At 37.4% G+C, this 24,801-nt stretch overlaps 1 protein-coding gene across 1 annotated transcript in view; it reads left to right on the top strand.

Annotated features, from left to right (window-relative positions):
* Positions 1–148: 148 nt before the first annotated feature.
* The window catches only part of lmf1 (lipase maturation factor 1), a 32,741-nt gene continuing 8,088 nt past the window's right edge, over positions 149–24,801 (top strand). The window contains exons 1-5 of the mRNA XM_056771114.1: positions 149–376; positions 744–1,053; positions 1,192–1,202; positions 4,793–4,941; positions 9,856–9,921. Coding sequence (XP_056627092.1) covers positions 157–376; positions 744–1,053; positions 1,192–1,202; positions 4,793–4,941; positions 9,856–9,921 — 756 coding nt within the window. The 5' untranslated portion in view covers positions 149–156. The remainder of the gene's footprint in view (positions 377–743; positions 1,054–1,191; positions 1,203–4,792; positions 4,942–9,855; positions 9,922–24,801) is intronic.

Below are 24,801 nucleotides of genomic sequence, written 5' to 3'. Positions count from 1 at the left end.
TATTAAAGTAAAATGTTACATTTTAAAGCATCCTGACGCGATTGTTTGCAATAAGTTTCATTCTGTCAGACCGTTGTGTTGGCAGAAACGCACTGTCCTTTGATTGGTCAACAGGCGGCGCGTAAACATTTGCGCATGCGCAGAACATTTGAAAATATGGCGACTTCCAGTGAGAGCTCCCAAAGTAGTGAAAGTTTTCTGAGAAAACGACGTGGCGAACCTCTCATTTCAGACAGTCATTCTAACGAAGAGAGGAATGAGACGTTACAAGAAGAAGACTTATGCAAATATGATAAGAAATGGGACGTATCGCTCCAAACAGGGACCTATTGGCTCACGCGTATTGTACTGCTGCGAGCCATCGCTTTCATCTACTGTAAGTTTGACAGGTGGCATCTGACAGGATGCAGTTGCTAGGCGATACGGGAGAACCTTTGATAAAATCATCCCAGATTTTTACATTCATTTTAAAGCTGTATAATTGCATATACGTCTAATACAGTATGTACACTACAACAATTTTAAGACCATACTGTGGAGACAAAGTTATGACGTATGGAAGCAGACTAGCTATGAATACAAGGTGTAGATCTAAATGTTTAAATGTGGTATACTGAATATATGGGCACTGATCAAGTGCAAAAGCATCATCTTAAGGATTGTATTGTTTATGAATATATATGTCTCGTTACATTTGATATAGTAAAAATCAAATCAAAAATACCTCATATTTCTTCTTTCAGTTGTGGCCTTCGCTGTTGCATACAACCAGAACAAACAGCTAATTGGTGAAAAAGGGCTCATACCATGCAAGGACTACTTGAGAAGTGTGAAACGCTATGTGGGTGGCAAGATTGGCATTGACGCCCTGGCATATACTCCTTCAATCCTCTGGTTCATGGACTGGAATGACATGGATGCCAACCTGGATGGCATTGCTTTGGCAGGGATGACAATTTCAAGCTTTGTCCTGCTAATGGGAAGGGCCAATATGATCATAATGGGATTGCTATGGATATTATATCATTCTATTGTGAATGTTGGACAGATTTGGTAAGCACACACATAAAATCAACAGTCCAGTATATTCCTTTTTGTTGAAACCACACTTGATAGCACGCATGCAGATTGTATAACTTTGTGAAGAGAATGATCTTAATCTAATATATTTCTTTGTTCTCTCTACTGTAGGTACTCTTTTGGTGAGTAGTCATCTCCCATAGTAGCAGAGGCTGCAAGATTTTTTTTGCAGATTCTTCCAGTATGCTTGATTTCTAGTAGCAAAATATCAAAAAGTCCACATGGAAGCAATGTTTAATGAATCATTGGAACGCACACATAAATTGCAGCCTCTCCCAGAATTCCCTTAAGTGTTTAGGTTTTTGATTTGGAAGATCCACAAGTGTGACTGCTGCAGGCGTGGAAGCCAAATCTGTTTAGTAAAATGTCACTGAGCCAAGTCACAGTGGGGAAATGCACATTTATGCGTAATGATTCATTTGAACTTTTACCCCAACTGCATGTGCGCTCACCCACTTTGATTTTCCAGTCAGTTCCTAATCCAAATTCTCCATATAAACAAGACGGCCACAAGTTAGCTGAAGTGGCCTGTCGGGATTTAATTTATGTCTATTTGTAAATTCAACCAGTTGGTTCAACAAAGGCTCTGAGACAGAAGGAAATACTTTTTTCACCAATTTTATTTAGATTCATTGAATTTATGTTAGAAAATCAACATCAAATCATAACATTGGCATGCCTTTATGTATGTTTAAATGCACCTAATTTTGTCAATCTAAATGATTTAAGTAGATTATAAAGGTACTGTTTACATGCACCCGAAACTATGCACTCCAATTGAAATATTCGTTCACATACATTGTACATCGTAAATTCTCAGATAAACATCTGCCCAAGATCTCAGAATCTGTCATTAAGTACATTTCATCTCTGTATGAAGGTGAAATGTCAAGATTGGTGGGAGAGTTGCTTTAAGGATAATACTGATGTGGATTTGAATTCAGAAATGCTAAATTCAAGCATGTACATACACAATTTCTCCTATTGATTGTGTTATTTTAGGTCTATAGATGGTTTCATAGGACACATGCAATTGGACACCCTAAGTTAACTTTCAGTCTATGTTTGGTTATAACAATTTATTTTATATGTTTCATTTATATTACTATTTTATTGTTTATTAATTGTATTAAATACATAAAAACTACAGTTATGATTCTTTGCGTAGGTCTACCGTTAAGCTAAGTTTGGGCCAAGTAACGTTTGTTTATGTTGTAGATGCTGAAACCATCTATACCTCACTTTCCAGTCTCATCATAATTTCTAAATGATCAGGCTCCGTCAGGTTTTTTTGTGCCTGATTGAGACAATACTCTTTATTTCTAACAGTTGGCTTTTAAAATTTTTGAAATTTTTCGGTTATTAATTTGACAGATCATTATTTAATAGATAATACATAAGAGAAACATTCACCTTTCAATTTTTTTAATTGTCAGATGGACATTTTTGAAGGGACCCAAAGAAAATCTGTGTGGTTGGGGTAATGGCCCTCCTAGGCCCCCCCTAGACTCTGCCCTGGGATTATGAATTTTTTACATTTTATTTATTAATACTAAAATTTTCTTTATTAAAAATAATTATTGTTGCATATACACGACCAGTCAAAAGCTTCAGAACTCTTAATCACTAAGCTCATCAAATAAAGTAAGCTCATCAAAACTTTAGGATAGCTTTGGAACAATGCAAAAAAACAACCAATTTTTTTGCATTTACAGTGTAGTCCTTTTGCCTAGAATTAACAGAAATGTTTTTCAGGCATTTATTAAGCAGCTTCTTAGGGATTCACATTAAGATTCTTTTTAAACATTATGGAAGTAATTCCAATCTGTTTTCATTGTTTTTTTAACTGCTGTTTTTGCTTTGTTCAGTCAAAATCATCCTTTTCATAGACATTTTTATTATATAATTTATATTATATATATATTTGCATATACAATTTTTGTCTAAGAAAGTAAGTTTAGACATTTAAGTGTACATCTTTCGATCAAAACATTTTAAGACATTGAGAAACATTCACTCAAGTGTTCTAAAATGTTTGATAGGCGATGTACATAATTTAGAAAATATGATATTTAGGTCACACATCTGATCATTTTGTCACATTCAAATTTAGTACTTTAATCCTCATGTTATTTTGATGGGAGTCTAATGTAAGAAGGGACTCATGAACGCCTCACTGTTTAGTCCAGTTAGACATAAATGAAATTAAAAGCAAATGGAACATGACGGGGTCTCAAAAATGCAGAATCTTCTGATCGTCTCCCAAGACTCAAATTCAATCAGCTGAAGCTGCAGATCTAATGATGTTCTTGCGACTTTTCTCCCAAACCGAATAATTGTGTCTTGCAATTTGATTACGAAGATGGTGAATAAAATACAGATACAGAGATACAACAGTGATAAAAATCAAGATATTTTTCAAGTTTTCATATGTCTGATATTTTAAAGAAAGTTTAATAAACCTCCAATCCACACTTTTGTTTTCCCACTCTCTAATATGAGTTGGACCCAAACTACCTACAGGCTGTATAAATAAACACTGCTTTGAGGGTCTTCATGCATGTTGAAAGGCCATGCCAGAGAGACTCGGTGGTAAGATCATAGCATTTGTGCCAGTGGTAGCATAAATTCTGCCTAGCAGCTTTTTGCAAGTGATCCAATCGTTGCAAAACATTTTGATTTAATCTCAGTGATGCAATGGTTCCAATGTGCTGAAGGCCAAATGAAATCCACTTGCATGACTCTTTTGTATGTAGGCTTTATTCTCTGTATAGAGCGAAGTAATACAGTGTAGTAATTTTGTACTCCTCCTCTGTGATACTGATCGCTGAATTGTGCACGGATCGGATCCCTAAGGAGAAGTTTAGGTCGCAGTAGTTAGAGATTCAGAGCACATCATCCTTGCTTTGGGGTTTCTTTTAACCAGGCCAGACAAAAGGAAAGGGAGATGTGGATGGTGTTGAATGCTAAGTGAAATGCATAAAAAAATGTTTGCTAACTGTTCTAATGCTGGGTTTCCACTAAATGCATCGTATCCATTGACTTCTATTGTATGGACACAAAATCTGATTTCTTATAGGGGTCATATGGTGGAAATACGTGTTTTCTGTGTATTAGGTGTGTCATAATTTGCCCATGCATGTATTAGACACGTAAAATTGCAAAAATTTAAGTGTCGGAACAAAAGATGCATTAACCACACCCCCACGCAGCTACGTCACATTGTGGTATGATTTGACTAAGACCACCCAAATGTATACTCAAGTAAGGTGGGCGGTCTTGTAAATCTTATTGAACCGTCGCCAGCGAAGCCTGATGTTCCGAATATGGTTAGAGGCGTTACATTTTCGTGCAGTATCCGATGACAGATTTTTATATTTTTCTCTAAATATTTTGGTAATTACAGATAAGTGGGAAAGTGATTGAATATTGCTCAAGAGGTGTGGGAATACTGTGTTAAGCTTTGTCAGTGGGATGAATTAAGACACCACAGCATGTGGAATGATTTAGATTTCATAAACAGGCTTTCTGTAGTGTTTTGATTAGCACGCTGTGCTGTTTTTATTTTTGTGCAATAACATACATTTTCCACTCTCATTGCTAACATTAAAACCTTGTGTAATGTGATTGTGGTATGGTGGGCATGTGCTTGTTTAAATGTATTTTTTTTGGTCAATGAATGTGTAGCTATCTACTCTTTACATGTGTTCAGGTTGGGAGAGTCAACTTCTGGAAACCGGGTTCTTGGGGATCTTCCTGTGCCCGTTGTGGAGCCTGGCACAGATGCCACGCAGTTGCCCGCCTTCCGTTATCTCCATCTGGACGTTCCGCTGGCTCATTGTTCGCATCATGCTGGGTGCGGTCAGTACACTACACACACAACATATATTTTTTTCGTTATATTGAGTGTGTGGGAAAAATAGTACATGTGTAATGCTAATACACACACTGTCAGACGACTTCTGTCTGGATTTTTTATGGTTTCTATGACTGCCGTAATGCTGGCCCATAACTGTTGCCATGTAGATGAAAATGTTTTTCCAATTAGAGACATAAATTAGGAGGAATGGGGAAGGGGAGCTGCACGTTCGGTTGAACAAGGCCAAGAATATAATTGCCTTTAAGTACTTACAACTGTAAAAACCCTACAGCCATTTCCCCTCAGACACAAGACGCATAAAAACTCACGTATGACTCTCAGACTGAAAGGTAGAGTGAAAAGCTGGCTTTAATAGTATGGTAATGATTATCGTTCATTTGCGCTGTCTCCTCAGATTTCTCTGCGTTCGTTCCATGAACGTTGATGGAAATAAAGAACTGTGATTTAGAACTTATGAGATGAATGCATCTTGTCCATATCACCCAATCCTCTAATTGGTTTTATATGTTATGCAGTCGTTAAAATGATCTCCGATTTGTGAATTGGGAGTTTACTGTTGATGGTGTTTGTCGATGTCGATTATGAGATTTTCTATTTACTTGATGCATGTGTGAGACGGGTGAAGCTAGGTCATATCAAATACTCAAGCACTAACAGGTAGTTCTCACTGTTGGTCTTGGACTTTTAGCATGCTGGATCTTCATTCCAAACATGTAAACATTCATCAAGGGAGGTCAATTACATGCACACGGGATAATTTGACAAATGCTTTCTTTTGCATTTTAATAGTACGTTTAAATCAAAAGTGTTGTGGCAAAACATTCATTAGCACCAGTAATTTGCTTTGTTAGCCAAATAAACACCAAAAGGGGTGTTTAACGTTTCACAAGCCGCTCTCTGTTCCGAGAAGAACTGAGATGAATGCCAGCGGTTTATGAATATAGTCTGCCCAAGGTCGTAGCCGATTCAGTGGCCAAGCTGTCGTTCACGATAATTTCTTTTCTTCTTTTTTCCGTTTCTCAGCAAGGGACGTTTTCAAGCACACATCAAAGTGCCTCTTGAAATCCTTTAGTCTTGAGGCTTGGATTTCTGACCGGACACTGTTTCTTGTGGTTCGTACGATTCCCCCGACTCCACACATTTATTATCTGCTGAAAACTTTGCTGAAAGTTATTTTTAACGTCCGGGGAGATTTTCTTTATGTTTGTCAGATTGTTCAAGGAATCTTTCACTTAGTGACTGAAGTTCACACATTCCACCAGGAGTCAAACCTCTCATGTTTAAAATGTTGTCGAGTGTCTTCACCATCTGTTCATATTCATTAGCCATCTATCTCAAAGATTCATTTGAAGTTCGCTGGAGCCATTGCTTGAATCTTCATAAAAATTATAGGGGAATAGTTCACCCAAACATGTAAATTCATTTTGTCATTATATACTCACCTTTATATTGATCCAAACCATAGCTTTCTTTTTCAGTGTAACGAATAAGGAGACAATTCGGAAGAATATGGTGTACCGGTATAAGTGCAGTTGACCGTAAAAGCATCACGAAAGAATTATTTTTCATTTTGGAGTTTGACAGACTACATACTGTAAAATATGAAAAGTACAATTGTCAGCATTTATCCTTTTATGTTATAAGTTTAGATATCATGTGGGTACATTTCATTCAGTATTCTCATTTTTGGAGGGCTTTTTTCTTTAATAACTACTCATGTAATTTAATGTATTTATACTGATTAAATGATAAAGTCTAATCCCGATCACATCACACTCCGATACCTCTATCCGCAAAGAATTACAGTATAGTTTGACAGATTTAAAGGAGTAGTTCACCTTCAAAATGGAAATTCTGTCATCATTTACTCATCCTCTTGTCATTTCAACCCTCTATGACTTTCTTTCTTCTGCAGAACACGAAAGAAGAAATAAAAAAAATGTAAAGTAGGTAACAGAACAGCACAGCCCCCCATTCACTTCTATTGTAACCAATGCAAGTGAATGGGGTTAACAACATGCTGTTCACATCATTCTTCAAAATATCTTCTTTTGTGTTCTGCAGAAGAAAGAAAGTCATTCACGTTTGAAATGACAAGAGGATGAGTAAATGATGACAGAATATTCATTTTGAAGGTGAACTACTCCTTTAAATCGACCTCAAAATACTCTTTGTTATTCAAGGAATCCAAGAATTTTGGATGCGATATAAACCTTGAAACATTTAAAACGACAGGATTTTGACTTTTTTTCCGATGTTGCAAACTAACTTGGCCTCTTAAATGCTGGTTGAATGCTGGTTCTTTTATTAGGAATCCAATTCAACTTTAAAGAGCAGGAAATCATATCCCCGTTTTCCCTACATTTATCATTTTACCCACTTAAGCTCATTGCATTATTGTCTGGATAACCCCATTAACATTTGAATTGGTAATTGCTTTTAGGAATTCGATTAATCTCATTATTTCTGCATAGATATTTAGTTGTGTATCTCTCTTACAATCTGAAAGGCACTTATTGTCTTACATACATTAACAATGTAACTACAGTCTGCCCTGGATGTACTCATAAACTCATTTACTAACTGTGGATTAAACTGTTACTGCTTTCTAATGTGCTGTTAGCTAGCATTTGGAAGTTTAGGGTCTTGCTTTCTTGAGGATTTCAATATTATTTTCATGAACAAAACGTTCAGTTCATTTGATTCAGTTTGGTGTGCACACTCAGTAAGAGACACTCTGTTTTGGTTCAGTATACCTGAGTACGTTCTGTTTTCTGGCACATTTTTCCTGTTTCAGACGTACGTTGTGGGTTCGACGTTTCCTCTTTTGGATGGTTGGCAATAGTTTTTGGCGTCCCCTGAGGTTGTGTGTCAAGCACGGGCACAGCAGCTCTCGCTGGCTTTTCACTCTCTCCTGTCAGCAAAACTTTTTTAGAACCGAATTGCCGGTTGCAGAAGCTAATGACTTTTTAATTCATCTATTAGTGAGTGCCCATCAGATAAGTCTGGTTAAACTTCCTGTCACATGCACCTGTGTGCTAAACACTGAGCCTTTGGATCTACTAGGATATACTATACTTGGAGATTCTAACCAGGACTGACAGTAATTAACTGGAATTACATTTCGATGTAAAAATTGAAATGAAGAGAAATTGCTGTTGGCCTTATGTAGGCAAGATGTGGATTTATATACGGCTAACATTTTGCAGTATCATAGTACTGACTTTAGTTTATTCTTAATTTGAAGTTTTTTTAACTAACATTGCCAAAGGTTACTGCATGTTTAACTTGTTTGTATCAGACAGTAATAATAATTTCATTTATATTAAACAACAGGTTAAAAAGCAAAGATGCCTTTAAATGTCACATAAGGAAATAAATCCTCATGGTTTAAATCTATTGACCAGGCTAGGAGATGCAAATCATATTTCATCAAATTATTTGTAATTTTTGCGAAATAACAAAATAGTAGGACGTGAATGTTACTTTCAGACGGCAGCGCTCCAGTTGGATATTTGTTGGAATCATTTGGACCATCCTGGCTTTATTTTATGGCCAGCTGATAGGTGGGTTGAGGGTGGGAGGCAGTCATTTTCACATTAGTGGAATCACATTTTAAGGAGCTAATACTCATTCCAAGGCTCCTTATTGCATTATCCTTAATGTCATAAATGAAAGAATGTACTTGATAAGCAACAAAATATCATGATGCATTCGTTTTTCACTCTGGGATGTGAACATGCATGTGATGCATGTCAGGTCACAACTGGGGACAACTGGGGATGTTGTCCTGGGGCCTCTGAGGACCTCTATGGCAGGATACATTGGGTTAGCCAAAGCTGTTCTCTAGGCAAGTAAATGTGAATATAATACATATTTTAACATAACATTCGAGCTCCCGCCATAAGAAAACTGATTTAAATGCTAAGGGCTAGTTCATGCAAAAATGAAAATGATTTCATCATGTACTCATCCTCATTTCATTTCAAACTGTATAACTTTCTTTCTTCAGCAGAATGCAAAAGTGTCATAATTTCACCTCACCTTGTCAAGTATTTCTTGGTCTAGAGGTCCAAATACCTGACAAGGTGAGGTGAAATTATGACAAAAAGAAGATATTTTGAAGAACGCTGGTAACCAAACGACTTGGCCCATAATGTCTCTGATTTTATGGCACAAAACAACAGAGACTTTTCCTAAAATATCTTCCTTTGTGTTTTTTCTTTGGGTAAACTCCCCATTTATATTTTTACATTTCAGTAAGGAATCCCTATATAGCACATATACCACATATGCAATGCATTTAGCAGCTGTATGTATTTGACCTTTTCTGAGTAGGTAGTAGTCTCATTGGGCCCCTGGGAGTATGGAGCGTGCTTATAAAAATGTTGTCCCAGCGCTGTGAATTTAAGCGACAATCCTGATCTGGACTGTTTTTTAATGGATTGCAAGCAGAATTGCTGAAGCTGAGCGTGTTGTTTATTGTGATTCAGTGTGTAGCTGGCATTCCTGGTCGATTTAGAGCGAGATCCAAATCACCTCAGGTTAAGAAAAACAGCTGTCAGGAGTTAAAAATGTTTAAAGTCTGCCATCAGTAATACAGTTGATGAGTGAAGTGAAAGTGCTCTCTTTTCTTCTACATTAATTATATTATTTCTAAAGCAATGATGGGCTACACAGTATATATGAATGGTATATTAGGGGAATTTACACATGTTTAAGTTTGCCTCGAAGAGGGTATCTGAATGCAATGTGTCACAAAAAAAATATTTTCTTTGTTATCACCTATCAAAAACTAATGGGAATATCACAATTAAGAACTCATGGCTTTAAAATGCTAGTTTATTTAAGTAAACTTATTAGTTTCTTGTTTTTTTTGTCTTTTTTCTCATCAGGGACTGATAAAGATAAGAGGGGACCGTTGTTGGAGGGACCTTACCTGTATGGACTACCATTATGAGGTGTGTATGCAATTTTTGTGATTTTCTGTTTATTTCTGTTCAGAAAAGATCAACAGTTTAGTTTAGTTTATTCTACACTTTTACACTACCAGTTAAGCTTCATGTTAAATGTTTAACATTAAGGTTCTTGAGTAAATAGAATTCTAATTAGAAGCATAGTTTGTTGAAGTGTAATAACATTTGGTATAGACGGTTTCAGCGGCAACAACAAACAAACATTATTTGGCCCAAATGTAACTTCCGGTATACCTCTGCAAAGAATCTATAACTATTGAGTAGCTTGAGAGTACGAGAAAAAGTTTCACGTATAAATGACAGCGTTATATACTGCATTTACGTGGATCAGGGAAAACAAATAAAAAAGTGATTAGATATTATGCATGCCAGGCCAGTTGATGGCGCTGTTTTGCTATAAAGAAACCCTATGTGCTTGCGCACATCCGCATAAATTGTTTTAATCTAAAAGTGCTTTTAATACACTTTTTCGACATGTATGTGTGTTTATAGTAGTGTGCATATAATAATATGTCTCCGCTGGTTGTATGGGTGCGGTAAATTTTTGCTGGAGAAATGATAAGTGTGTCATCGTGTGAGAAATGCCGTCGTTTTCAAAAACTTGCACTTTGAGACCCATTTTTAAAAGTTAGCTTTATTTTTAGTCCCCCATTTTTGTATCTAAATTAACAGCCAAAACGCATACAATTTTTTCAGTTCTTTGTTGAAAACGATCTTGTGTAAACGGCCTCTTAATTTAATTTAATACAATTAAAACACAATAATAGTATAAAATAATATAATCTAATAATAATATAATCTAATATACAATAATACTACAATTAATATCAATATAAATTGTTCGATTATAACTAAACACGGACATAAAGTTAACTTCGGGACAGGCGTGTGTATCTGAAGAAAACTGTCTATAGACCCGAGTGTTGGCTTACATACAACTGAATGCTTTTCATGGTTTTAGAATATTAAATCACACTGGGCTTAATTTGTACCACATTTTTTGTATTTATATTAAGTATTGTTATATAGAACTGAATGCAACACATATCTACAAAGGGTTTTGAAATGAATGATATAAAATCATAAATATATTTATTATTCATCTCCTTAAATTTGAGCAAAATTTTAGTTTAAATAAAACACATTAGACGTTTTAGAAGGAACATAAATATAACATGAATATTTTAAGATGTGATGTCACGTGGTTTCAATTGAAGTTTTAGGTCCATAAGGTCTAACTTCTGATTAGTCAGTATTGTGTATCGGTATTGAGCCATGAAGAAAAAGAACTCTAAGAACTTTCCAAGCAACAAAGAAAAAAGTGTGAAATGCTCAAGGCAGTGGATTGTGGCCTTGTTTTAAATCTAACTTAAGCGGGCCATCCTCAAAAACCCAGTGCAAGATAGCAGCTGGTGAGGAGGCCACCAACAGACCAGTGTCAACTTTGACCGATTTTCATGCTTCAGCGACTAAGATTGGAGGGACTAAATACAACAACTGTTGTGCTGGTGCTTCACCAGTTACAGTTTTTTTGAAGAGTGGTAAAGAAAAGCCATTGTTAAAAGCATGTCATGTGGCAACTAGGAAACTAGTTTGCCAGAAGGCATGTGGGAGACTCTGAAGGCAGCTGAAAAGTTCATGTCATCTCATGAGGCCAAAATTCTGCTTTTCGCTATTAGATTAGACTGCATGTTTGGCACAAGCCGAATGCTGGGTATCATCAACAACACACTATAAAACATGGCGGTGGTCACATACGTGCTTCTCTGCTGCAGGTCCTGGGTAGCCTGTGAGGGTTAAATTAAAATAAAGTTCAAGGACATTTTGTTGGAAAACCTGATGGAGAAGATGTTTTCCAGAATGATAATCACTCCAAACACAAAGCCAGCATTAGATGGGAATGGCTGAAAAAGTGTGTTAATATCATGTAGTGGCCAAGTCAGAGTCCAGCTTGAAGTACAGCTGAGATTTATTGGTGGACTTGACAAAAGCTGTCGACTTAGATTCCTAGTGTCGTCTGACTAAGTTGGATATGTAAAAAGGTGATCAAGACAGACTTAATGCTGTAAGGAGGTGCCAAATGTGCACTGTAATACAGTTCAAAGTAGTGAATGAAGGAGGTGGGAACCGGCGAACATTCAACAAACTTTAATAAAAATAAATAAACAATAATACGGAAGTAAAAGACCGGCAGCCACCTCACCGTCGACTGCCGGTGAGGTGGAACATAAACACAAACTAAACACATGTCTGGGCCCGGTCCTCTCTCGTCAGTAGTCCCGTCACTCTTCCTCTTATGCTCCCGATTTCTTCCGTGACATATGCGGGACCGGTGTGGGCACACCTGATTCCAAGTATCACTCACGCCACCAGCCCCGCCTCACGGCTCCCGCCCCGCCTTCCTCACTACATGCACCATATAATCAAATACAAGCATCTCATTGGAGCTGATGAGTCGATGACATCACCAATGTCCATTTCCATAAGCAGAGTAACCAGGGTTAAGCTCAGTTAATACTTTTCGCCGTACCCTACGCAGAGCCACGTACCCTACGCCATGTCCTGACGCGCACCTCTCCAAAAATGCAACAAAGCGTCACTCAATGCGAAACCTATGCAGACAACAAGCACTGTGATTGGTCTGTTTGAACCCCTCCCTCGGGTCAAAAAACTCTACGATAGCGTCATGTTTACTCAAACGCCTTTCCGAATGAATTATCTAAGTAAATTATTTGTTATTCTGTATTTTACACCTCAAGCTGTAACAAAAGTGACCATTTACGTGCCGCTATCACTGCTAATGCTTCTCAAATGAGCTGCTACTTCTTCTGCTCTTGTCTTGGTCACATAAGCCATACTTGTGTGGACACTGACACCTACTGGTCATTGCCTGTCGATGTGGACAACCACGCAGAAGTATAAATGAAAACCGACACGTAGCGTACGGCGTAGAGGCTACGGCGTAGGTCCAACACACAACTATAAACTGAGATTTAGTCTGTGCCCATCTCATTTGGGCTTAAGGCTACGGTCAAGGGAGTTTCCCACTGGTGTTTTTTTATTTTTAGCTGGATTTTGCTGTTATCATCATTGGCTTGGTGTCCATAAGTAGGTAAAACTAACCACTTAATGAAGAAAGACTTCCTGGACCTACTTTCTAGACCAGGGCTATTCAATAAGTTAGTCATGGAGGCTGTTCATGAAAAGCGTCCCAAATGAACGGAGAGATATGACTAGCAATTTGAGGGATGACATAACAACAATAAGGAATCTGCTTTATTTTTTCCCAAATTCCGCTTTTTTGTTTACATTTTTTTTTTTTTTGCGCACATGTTAAAATACTTCAGTAAACTACAGTATTCACTTATAAACAATATAAAAAACCTGCAGTAGATACTGTACATTAAACCATACAGGAAAAAAAAATTATGGAAAAAAATGAAAGTAATATTTTTTTACAATTCGTTCTGTTTTTTTATAATTTTACCAGCACATTTACTTTAGTTTACACTTGAGTTTAGTTTACTAAAGTAAATAATATACGCAATTGTTAAATAAATAAAAAAGTCAAGAGGTTTGGTGTGGTAAAATGTGGGTGTTATAACTTGTTCAAGGTAACCAAAAATGTATTTTGACGGGTCGCCGCAGAGGATGTTTGACATTTGCTTTTCTCACATGAAACATGCGGTCTCTGAAAGCTCCACAGGCACACGCAAAACAATTGTAGATTACATATTTAAATACCATCTGAATATTTATAAAATTATTCATGCACATTTAGAATTTTGTTAGCTGTTCGGTGCTACTTTCCTGTTAAGAAATAATACATTTGCCAGATTCTGTGCCATTCTGCTTTATACTGCAAAATCTGTTTTATGCCTGGATTCCACGATTCAACCATAGGGCCCTTAATATAGGAGCCATCGTGTTTTAATTTTAGCTTTTGGCCCCATAACACACCCAATATTTTTTCCTATAGTTTTGCCTCATAAGACACCCAATGTTTTTAAACATGCTGATGTTGTATTTTAAACTGCACAACAACAACATTCTATTGTAAAATGCCCAAGCAGGCTTTTCTACATTAAAACATGTTCAATTGTTGTGTAAACTCACTGAAACAATATTATCCCTATTCTCTGCCCTTACCTCTGTAATTTTGAAATGGTGGTCCTTTTTTTGCTAGCAAAATGTCAGAAATTAAACAAATAGAAGTTCTTATCCGTCATAGTCCTGTTCACTGTTTCTCATAGGAGAGACTCGCCACTTGCCTAAAGTAACGTGACTCCTGCTCTGTGCTGATGCAGGTCATGCTGAATGGAACATTTACGCGCATCACTTCATAACTGTAGGGTCCGCTCCCGACTGTATTAAATTTATTCTATAGTTTCTTTTTCACAGTATGCTACTATGAGGGCCGGGTTCCAACCCTGGAAGTAATATCCCAAATTAACTCTTTCCTTGTCAGCATTTTTTAATCGTTTTTTTCATGTTCAGACTTTTTTTCTATAAATATACAAACGATATACAAATATACAAATACTGTATATCTGTCACGGTTTCCCTCTGTCTCTCCCCGTGTTTCCCCCTTGGACATCATTACCCACGCTCCTGCACCTGTGTCTCGTCAAGTATCACCTAAGCTGTCAGCGATTCCCTCTTCACCCGAACTTTCCATATATTCTTACTGTGTTCTTGTATCCCTTGTCGAGTCTTAAATGTAACCCTTATGTTATAGTCTAGTGAATGTTCTGCCTTTCCGTTTATCATTAAAGTGTTTTGTTTGGTACTCACCGTTGTCAGTGGTTCCTGGGACGTTCTGTTACAGAAGACTCGACCTCCAGAATGGATTTTATCAGCTTCACCTCTCCAGAGGACATTTTTAGCATCAGCTCTGCCAAAACCGCTGTCTTCTGGAGGGGTATGTGAAGGACTTTTTGAACATTTGCCATAGGGTGAGTTGGGATGACCGCTCGATCAGTACATGCTTTCTGATGGAATTATATGATGTCTCCCATTGGTGTCTGTCACATCCTGGAAGTTAATAGCTCTCGCTTCTATGTGAGCGAACCCATTCCGGATGAGACTGATCATCATCTGATCAAAACATTAGGCATGTTGAGCATCCTGACTCACCCCCAACATAACGGCGAAGTCCTCCACGAAGCCCCGCTGCATGGACATCCCGGCTAGCATGGACTGGAACTCCACTGCTCTTGCGGACCGGCACACCACGGCTCCCATGAACTTGCACTTGAGACGGTGCCTTGACGCTCACCCAAGCTCCCCCTCTTGCGGATCTCCCGCATCCGAGTTTGAACCGCTCTACCTACTGGGGACCTGGTGGACTTTAAATGGACCTGGGGGATCTTTCATGGACTTTTTCCAAGCCCCCAGAGCCTGCTTCCAAGCTGCCAGAGCCTGATTCCAAGGCACCAGAGCCTGCTTCAATGGCCCCAGATCCTGCTTCCACCCGCCATGCGGGTGTTTAACCTTGGATATTCCTGACTTTGTATATGCCTCTGTATACCAGTATGTGAAATAGATGTCACAGAAGGCGGGGGAAACTTGGCTTAAAAGACTTAAGACAAGTTATCATAACACAACTTTAAACGTCGGACGATCGCTGAGATGTTCAGACTTCATTACTTGCTCTCTGTGAAGTCTGGAGTCTTTAATGTGTTCACACTACATGACACTATGTAAATGATCTGCAACAGGAGGTGACACACTACACGAGCTGTGAACAATTCTGTTACCCAGCGATTCAATCCGGTCCCCAAGCCACGTTTTGTCATGAAAAAATAATACACAGGAATTGTTTATGTGAAAAACATGCAACACGGGAATTGTTTATGTGAAAATTGACATCGGAAAGAAATTTGCGCTTGAAGTTGTTTGGTTGATGATCTGTTCGGAAAACCTAGAAAAAGAAAAAATCAAAGGATATGGATAACAGAATGTATCCGCATACGGGGGCAGTTCCGGTGAACTCAACCCATGGCTTGCTGTAATTGGCTGGGGCTCGACGCGTCATTTGACATCACATGATATCGAGTCGGACGACAGCTCCAGATATTCATCATGCTAGATATTTGTCTGGGATTTGCGAGGCATTAGCGACTCTAGTCATTTACTAGTTCACAAATAATGATTGGCGAGCACTGATCACACACTAATCAGATGCTGTTTTCCACCCGATCACAGCCCGACCTGTCGGCGAGCTTAACAACTTGCAAATCTGGCTTAAGTCGGGTTTAAAATCATGTAATGTTAACTTTGCATTACCTGCAGGCTGGCCATTGTCCGGCTCTGGAGAGCGGATCTCGGTGGTTTCGCTGTGTGGCGTGTGCTGGATGCGTCGTCCAGATGAATCCGTCCTGTTGTTCCGAGCTCAGTGGTTTCTTCTAGCCTTTTGGCCCTTCATAAACGTGATTTTCCTCTCCGGTCTAAACTAAGAGCTATCTTTGGCGCCGTCTCACTGGCAAATTTGCTGTTACTCAACAAAGCTATGAAGTCCTGCAACCTTCTCCAATAATGGCTCTAATCAACGTCAATGAAACATTTATACTCAAAGACTGGGCAGAGGTAGGAGACATGCATCCTTCTTCGACCTAGTTCTTGCTCACTGTTCTTTCTACAACTCCCTGTGGCGAGTGGCAGAAGTGGTGGAATAGCAGTTGTAATGAAGAAAACATTTAGCTCTTGGTGTCGACAGCTATCGACCCAACTGTTCAAAAGCTTTCAACTCCAACTCATGCAACTGGACTGGTCGGGGCCTGTTGCGTTAGCTATACATTATCGCCCACCATGCTCAACAAATTAATTTATTAATCAATTCTCAGAATTCTATGGTATTTTACTACTGGGGGATTTTAATATTCACGTTTGATGTCCTTTTAACCAGCTATCAAAATAATTTCTTCATATTGTTGACTCTTTTAATTTGGTACAATGGACTATACACCCCACACATAATTGGGGACATATTTTCGATTAAGTACTGTCATTTGGTTTACTTATTACTGATGTTACTGTTATTGAATCTCTTTTCTGATCATTTTCCTGTTACATTTACTATGTCTTTATCCCAGCTTTCTCTGGGGACAACTCCAGATACCAAACTAACACGTTTAACTAATCTCAATTCTATGATGATTTTACCTCACTTTTTAAGGAAGTCTGTACTCCCTTATCACATGAGTCTAAACTTCCTGACTTAGATGTTGAGAATCATTTTAATTTATTAAGTACTAAATGGTTAGACATTTTAAATAGAACTGCACTGCACTGAGACAAACTTTCAGAAAGGTGAAAGAAAATGGAAAAAAGACAAATTACAACTTGCTTATGAACTTTTTAAGGATGCACTGTCTACCTTCCAAAGAGCTGTCAGGAAATCTAAGGCAATATATTTCATAAATTTTTTCTGAAAGATTGAGAAGCACCATTATACCCCGAAAACATTTTCTCTGTTTTAAACTCAGTATAACATCCTCCTGTGAATTCTATCTCATACCCGTTTGCTACATTTATTGAAGACTTTTACTTTTTTTTCGGATAAAATTACCAACTTAAGGGATTCGTTACATACTAACAGAATTGAACAAATTAATGTTCCTGCTTCTTTGATATGGTGTCCTAATATCTCAAGTCTCAAATCTTCTTTGTGTGTAAATTATATTATTCATCCCCGTTATTTAAAACAAATAGTAGACATTGTGGGTCTAGGATTGGTTTCTTTTATAAACAAAAGTTTGCGAACTGGTACCATTCCTGATAGATTGAAATTGGCTACAGTAATACCTGTGTTGAAAAAAACATCACTCAATGCTACCATTGTTGCGAACTACCACCCTATCTCCATTCTCCACCTTATCTTTTATCTCTTAGGTCGTAGAAAAGAAAGTGCTTTTACAACTATAGTCTTCCTTAGCGAAAATACTTATTTGAAGAATTCCAATCTGGGTTGAAGTCGCATCATAGTACTGAAACTGCCCTTCTTAGAATACTCGATGATATTTTAATCGCCACAGATTCTGGTAACTCGGTTATTTTAGTATTGGTAGACTTATCTTCTGCTTTTGACACAATTGACCACACAATTCTTTTGGACAGAGCTGCAAGTTATGCTGGCCTAGGAGGTACTGTGTTACAGTTAAGTCTTTCCTGTTTAATTGAACATTTTTCTAGGAAAATTGGTAATATTTTATCCACCTCTGTCAGTTAGGCCTATGTAGTGCCTCAGGGATCAGTATTATCTCCAGTCTTGGTTTCTTTATACATGTCCTTTCAGGGTTCCATTTTCAGGAAATACGGGGTATCGTTTCATTGCTACGCAGATGACACACAAATAAAAAGCCCCCCAAAAAAATTGCTTTAAATTCTTTGTTTGAGTGTTTGGAAGAGGTTAAACATTGCCTATCCAATTTTTTCCCTCTGCCTTAAAGGTACAGTTTGTAAGAATTTTGCAGTTAAATTTCTAAAAACCACTAGACAAATGTTATATATTTTTTTCAGCTGAGTACTTTCAATATCTCAAATGTTTCCAACTGCTTTTAAATCCTTTTAAAGCCATTCTAAACAGTGGACCGGGGCCGTTTAGTCGCCTGTCAATGGCGTCATATCCGCGTTACCCTTTGTTACCCCCTTTACTGACGTAGCAACCAAGTGACACTGTAAGACAGATGCGAAAGTAGTTTATACCGTCTGTCCATCTAGCATTATTCCAAAGTATGTCGGTACGTTCAAAATAACTTTTACTATGATTGATTTTGAACACTTAAAACTGCGCAGTGTTATCACACCATCGAATTGACAATTACTGTAACATCTATGACTAACAATTTAGTTTTAAACCTTTCATTACTCGGATCTAATTCATTATAATGAAGTAAAATGATTTCAACAAACACAACATTTATAAAACTTTAATACTTTGCCTCTTCCGCTAACATGATTTCTCGTTCTCGCCTGATTGATGTATCAGCGGTATATCAGCGATGGAGTTGAAGACAACATATAACATCATTCCACGCTTCTACACAGAGTCATCAAGCTACGCGATTGTTGTTGTTTTGATCGTGGGCCCTCTACAAACTGTACCTTTAATACAGACAAAACAGAGGGGTACTATATGTTACCCCACAGTAACTCTTGGAAGAAATTCTGCTCACCTTGGTGAAATTCAATCTTTTGTTTCCTCGCATGTGAGAAACTTTGGGGTGGTGTTTTGACAAACATATCAAATCAAATCCCTTTTTTGTCACTTAACCATATACACAGGTGCAACAGTAGGTGAAAAACATGCGTGCAGTTCCGACCAGTTCTGTAATTGGAACCAGGTGCTTTTTAATTTTGATTAATAGCTCAAATTAAGCCAAATCTATCTGAAAAATCCCTGCAAATGGCCATCCATGCAGTCATTACTTATAGACTACATTATTGCAATTCAATTTGTTATGGTATCTCAAAATCTAGTCTACAAATGGTTCAAAATGCTGCAGCAGGATTTTTGAAAGGTTGCAAAAAATTCTCTCATGTTCTCTAAGAGACCTTAGCTGGTTACCAATTTAATCTAGAACTGAATTTGAAATCCTTTTATTTGTGTATAAAACCATAAATCACCAAGCTCCCAATTAATTGTCAACTTTACTCCTCCCTAATCACCCCTCTTGTAGTTTAAGATCTGAAGACCATCTCTTACTCGAAGTCCCCAGAATAAGATGAAAGGGCAGAATATGAGTTTTGGGTATGAATGAATTGCTATGCTTATGAATTGTAGAATATGAATGTCCTTTCTTTATTTTTGTATTGTTTTTCACTTTCTAAATTTCTTTTATTATTTTGATGTACACCACTTTGGTTTAGCTTTACTGCTTTTTTTAAACATGCTATAGAAATAAACTGAACTGAACTGGGCTGAATGTTGGCAGGTTTCGAACAAAACGTGAACAAAAAAGAACTTTGTGCAGATCGGATTTAGAATGTTGATAAAAACTGATTTTTTTGGATCTGTAAATGCTGTACTATTCCAGAAGATGTATAACAGCACCCCCTACTGTACAACAGAAAAATATGAAAAGCTGAAATAACTTATCAAATATTGTCGTAAAAGTAGAAAAATCTAAAAATACTGTTGTCTTAAATGACGGAAAATCTTGTCACTGCTAGAAAAAGAGCTAAAAGAGTAGTTTACACTCTTAAAAAGAAAGGTGTTTCACGATGCCATAGAACAAACCTATTTTGTCTAAATGTTTCCATTGGGAACCTTTCTGTTTTACAAAGGCTTCTTTGTGGCGAGAGGTTCTTCAGATTATAAATGGGTAAGAAAGAGATGATTCTTTAAAGAATCTTTGGCTGCATTGTTCTTTGTGGAACCTAAAAATGGTTCTTATATGGCATTGCTGTGAAGAACCTTTTAAGCACCTTTATTTTTAAGAGTGTAGCTCAGGGTTCTCAACCAGGAGCCTCCACTAAGCAAAGAGTGCCTCAAAGTGACTTAAAATGGTTTAAAGAAAAAGCAAAAATAAGCATTAAAATATCTTTAATATCATTAATATCTTTAACATCTTTATATCTTGTGTAGCGTTGCGGCCTCCCAAATAAAGACCAAATCTTAGACTTAGAATTTTAAATAAACCCAAAACATATGCAGTCATACAATGCTGGAACATCAATTCTTATTTTTCAGATTTTTGATTGCATAAAATGTATTATAATTTCAATGATTAAATACCACCAAATCTGTGGCCCCCCAGGATCCATCTTGGGCACCCAGTGGTTCTCCCAGTTTGAGAAGCACTGTTCTGGAGAATGTGCGGCCTCAAGGCAAAAAGGGTTGAGATGCACTGCCGTAGCTGGCACAATAAAGTGTGTTGATGCACAATGTGTTGAGAAAAGATGAAAAGTTTGGGCCTATTGATTAGAGCTATTGTATAAAAACATAAATCAGTTGTGTTGTTGTGCTGAATACCAGCACAGCTGTGATTCAGCCATTGGAAAAAGTCGCAAGCTGACTACAACTGAACACTTTCTCATGTGATGTAACTTTAACTAATAAATAGGGTCTTTATCACCATGTGACTGGAACAGTTGTAGTTCATTACAGTGACTTCCATATGACATCACCAGAGAATGATGCCATGTTAGGTCATGAGGACAGTCCTCATGAAGCAATCTCAGGGTAGAAGGTTAGCAGATTAAAAAAGTTTGATCTTGTTTTACTCACGCTCTCATGTCCCAGTCCCAACTACACAAAAAAAGATAATGGAGATTGTGAAGAATCTCTGTTTTTTTCCATAAACTGAAAGCACTATAAAAGTCCATCCATATGGCTTGTGATGTATTTGTTTTTATACAGTAGGTAGTTGTAAATTATTCATAATCTTGTTCTCACCCTACTCTTAAATCTCACCTGAGCATACAGAAACTCAAATTTAACATATTGTGGCCAATTAGGGAAAGTCAAAGGCGGAGTTTAGTTTAGTCACATAAGCTTTTGGTTTAAGCATCGCTGTGGCTGGATTTACACACTTTATGAGTCAGAGGACATTTTTAATGGTTAAAAATGACAACATATAAACTACAAGACTCAAGGGATAGTGTCCCAAACAAACCCAGTCTCAAAACTTTTTTGGCACATGACTGTGCTAGTCGTAACATTTTCATGCATCCTGCTAGCAACTCACTCACAAAATGTCTGTAAATAAAGTTTCATTTGCAGGACAAGGTATGTAACATTTACACCAGAGTTGTGTATTATGGGTGGATTTTTGGGCACTTTTGCTGTTGAACTGATAGTGGGAATGCAGTAGTCTATATTGAAAAAGATGCTGTTGATGTCGTATGGGATTCAAAATATCTTATCTTGTTTTCCACTGAAGACAAAAGGTCACACACTCCCTCTGGATTAACTTGTTTTAAGGGCACAGTGGTCAGTCTTCTTGCAGGATATAAACCTGCAACCTTTTCGCTCACCAAATCCGTAACCACTAGCCCAAACCACCCACATCAATGCTTTTGATGTGGCGTCAACATGTACTTGAGCAGTTGTACGATAGGCAGGATTAGGAAGAGCCGCACAGTCCTGACAAGTGGTTTCTTTGTTCATGTTGAAGAATTCGCTTTTTGTTTGGCGTCTGTGAAGCTTCGTTAGCTTTTTGAGTTTGATTACGCTGAGGGCAAAGGCAGAGGTTTTGGAAGAGGTTCTGGTACTCTATTTACTATCCCCTCTCCATGGAAAAATGAAAACAGAACATGTATCATTTCCAGATTTAAGGAATCATTACAACGGTTTGAAAATGACTTTTTTCGCTTGGTCCTCTTTTCACAAAACACACCAAAAAATACGGCATGGCCACAGATCAGAACCACGTGAATCAATGGAGACAGAAGAAAAGGCCGAACTATGTATATGTGTGTGTTAAGGTCAATTCAAGCAGAAAACCCCCTATCAGTGTCCCTCATGTGATCTGGATTATTCCATTACTAGACATCTATTATGCTGCCAATTCACTGATTGACTGGAAAAAACTATTGTTTAAATGCCATTACACAGAATTTCATCCGAATGTGTGTGGATATAATTTTATACCTTAAAATGTTTGCAAATGTACTGTAGTTAGATGCATATGTACATACTTATTTGTTTATTTATATTGACATTTAATTATTTATCGTTTCTGTGGGACGCTATTCCAAAGTTTGTTTACAAGAGTCGGGACACTTGGCAGCCATGTTTGGAACGCCTTCAAGGGGCTATTTCAGCTATAGCAAAAATACAGTCCTATCTTGCTAATATCTATTATCTTTGGCTATATGCATGTTGTCGGTCACATTGGAACATCCTGGGAACACTCGAGAGCAAATTGTTGTGAGCAAAAATGACTGTTGCCTGCATTTGCATGTATGCATATCAAATGTTAGATGATGTTGTTGATCCAAACAGTATCGTAAACTGACACAATACAAGACGAAGTTGTTAGCTAACACAACAGTAAAAAGTTACTATTATTTTCATTACAATTATACATTTTAAAATGTTTTAACACAACTAAAACATATAAAAACACAAGCCAACACATTCTCACGTGTTAAAAGGTTATTCCATTTGAGAATTTAAATTTCTGTGGATTTTACAAACAAAAGCTGTCTGATCAAAGAAGCTGACGTGTTTACATCAGTTATTTGTTTTTACTTTTGTCACATTTGTGAATTTACACCAGTCTGTCATATGGCCTCTTGGGTAGGGCTTGGCCAAAGAAAGCGACCAAAGTTCCCATGCCTTCAGTATAAAGGTCTGCCCGAAACCAGTCAATATCACAAATTTGCTCATATTTGGTATGTGACCTTCAAATATTACAATCACATATTAAATATAGTCACTGGCCTAGTAAAACCTCAGGGAATGAATTCATGAAAAATCTTTGTGCAAAGAGTTGCTCCTAGTGACAAATTCTACAAACACTTTTAAAAATTCTTATAACTACAAAACTATCCTAGTAAAGAAAAAATAAATTTATAAAGCGTCTTAGCCCTTTAAAGAGCACTTAAGGTCCAACATTTAAGAGTAGGGAGGAGGACTTTTAAGAGACTTAAGAGTTTCTTTAGCAGCAGAGAAAATGGACGAGACACAAAGTGTTAAACAGGAAACAGAAAAAAAATACATGTGCAATTTTGAACTAATGACCCTATACTTAAAAGCGCTCTTTTTTCCTTCTTGTCCAACCAACCAATCACAGTCTTTAAAAGACTGTGTCATACATAGCAACGGGGTCAGCCCCTTCTAAGATAAACGTTTTTGTCTTTTCCTTGAGTTGCTCTAAGATTGGTCCTGAATCGATTTTAAACTAATACTACTTCGTAGAAGTTTTTAAGCTAAATTAAGATAAGAACTTTCTTAGAAGATTCTGAGTAGCTTTAAAAATACGGGCCCTGATGCCCAAATTTGCTGTTTTGCAGAAAATTGAAAAAAGACTACTTTTTAGATGAAAAAATACTGCGTTGTCAAAGTTGACAAGCACTTTTTAATACTTTTTAATTTTATTGGTTAGATATTTGCAAAACCTATAAAAAACAAAAAGGATTACTAATAATAATGATTTATGGCTAAAAATAAGAAATATGGAGATACTAGGTATCAGAAGAACTGCAGCGATGTATTAAATATTTGATTTCATTTTTTGTCACGTTTAAAAATGTTCTATATCCTTAAATAACATATATGTTACACCGTGTCAACACCAGACCTGAGAAAACGTAACAACGAACTAGAAAACTATTCCATGATATTTTTGTCCACACCAGTCGTGAAAGCCATACTCAACAAGCTACAATGGATTCTATATAAGGAACTGTATTTTTTTTTATCTTGCACGTCACGTCTGGTGTGGACGCAGCGTAACACGCATTTGTGTGGCCCTCAGCACTGGTTCAGATGTCTAGCACTTTGTGGTGGTGTCTCTGCTTAAAAAATAACGAGCCCTAAAATGCTAATGTCTCGAACATACACCGGAATTTAACAGTTGACTTGAGTTAACAGTGTATGGAACTAATTTGCACTAGGGTTTTAGGGCTAGAACTGAACAGTGTAATAAGCCCGAGGATTTATGTCCATACAAAACCAGGCTGTTCCCTAATTACAACAGATCTGCTTTTTCAATCATAACGTTTCACATAAACCCACTAAGTTGTGGGCCAGTAGCCAGCATGTTGCCGAACATATGTGCAACTGTTTATTGCGTCTGTTTACTACATCTGTTGTTTTCGGTCACATCATTGTACCATACACAAAAACTTTCAGATGTATAGATTCACAAGGTCATCACTCTTTTTTCTTTCTTGGGTCTTGGTTCTTTTACCGAC

Source organism: Triplophysa dalaica, chromosome 17, assembly GCF_015846415.1.
Source record: "Triplophysa dalaica isolate WHDGS20190420 chromosome 17, ASM1584641v1, whole genome shotgun sequence".
NCBI classification, from domain to species: Eukaryota; Metazoa; Chordata; class Actinopteri; order Cypriniformes; family Nemacheilidae; genus Triplophysa; species Triplophysa dalaica.
Note: the sequence above shows the minus strand (reverse complement) of the source record. Positions and strands in the feature narration are given on the sequence as shown.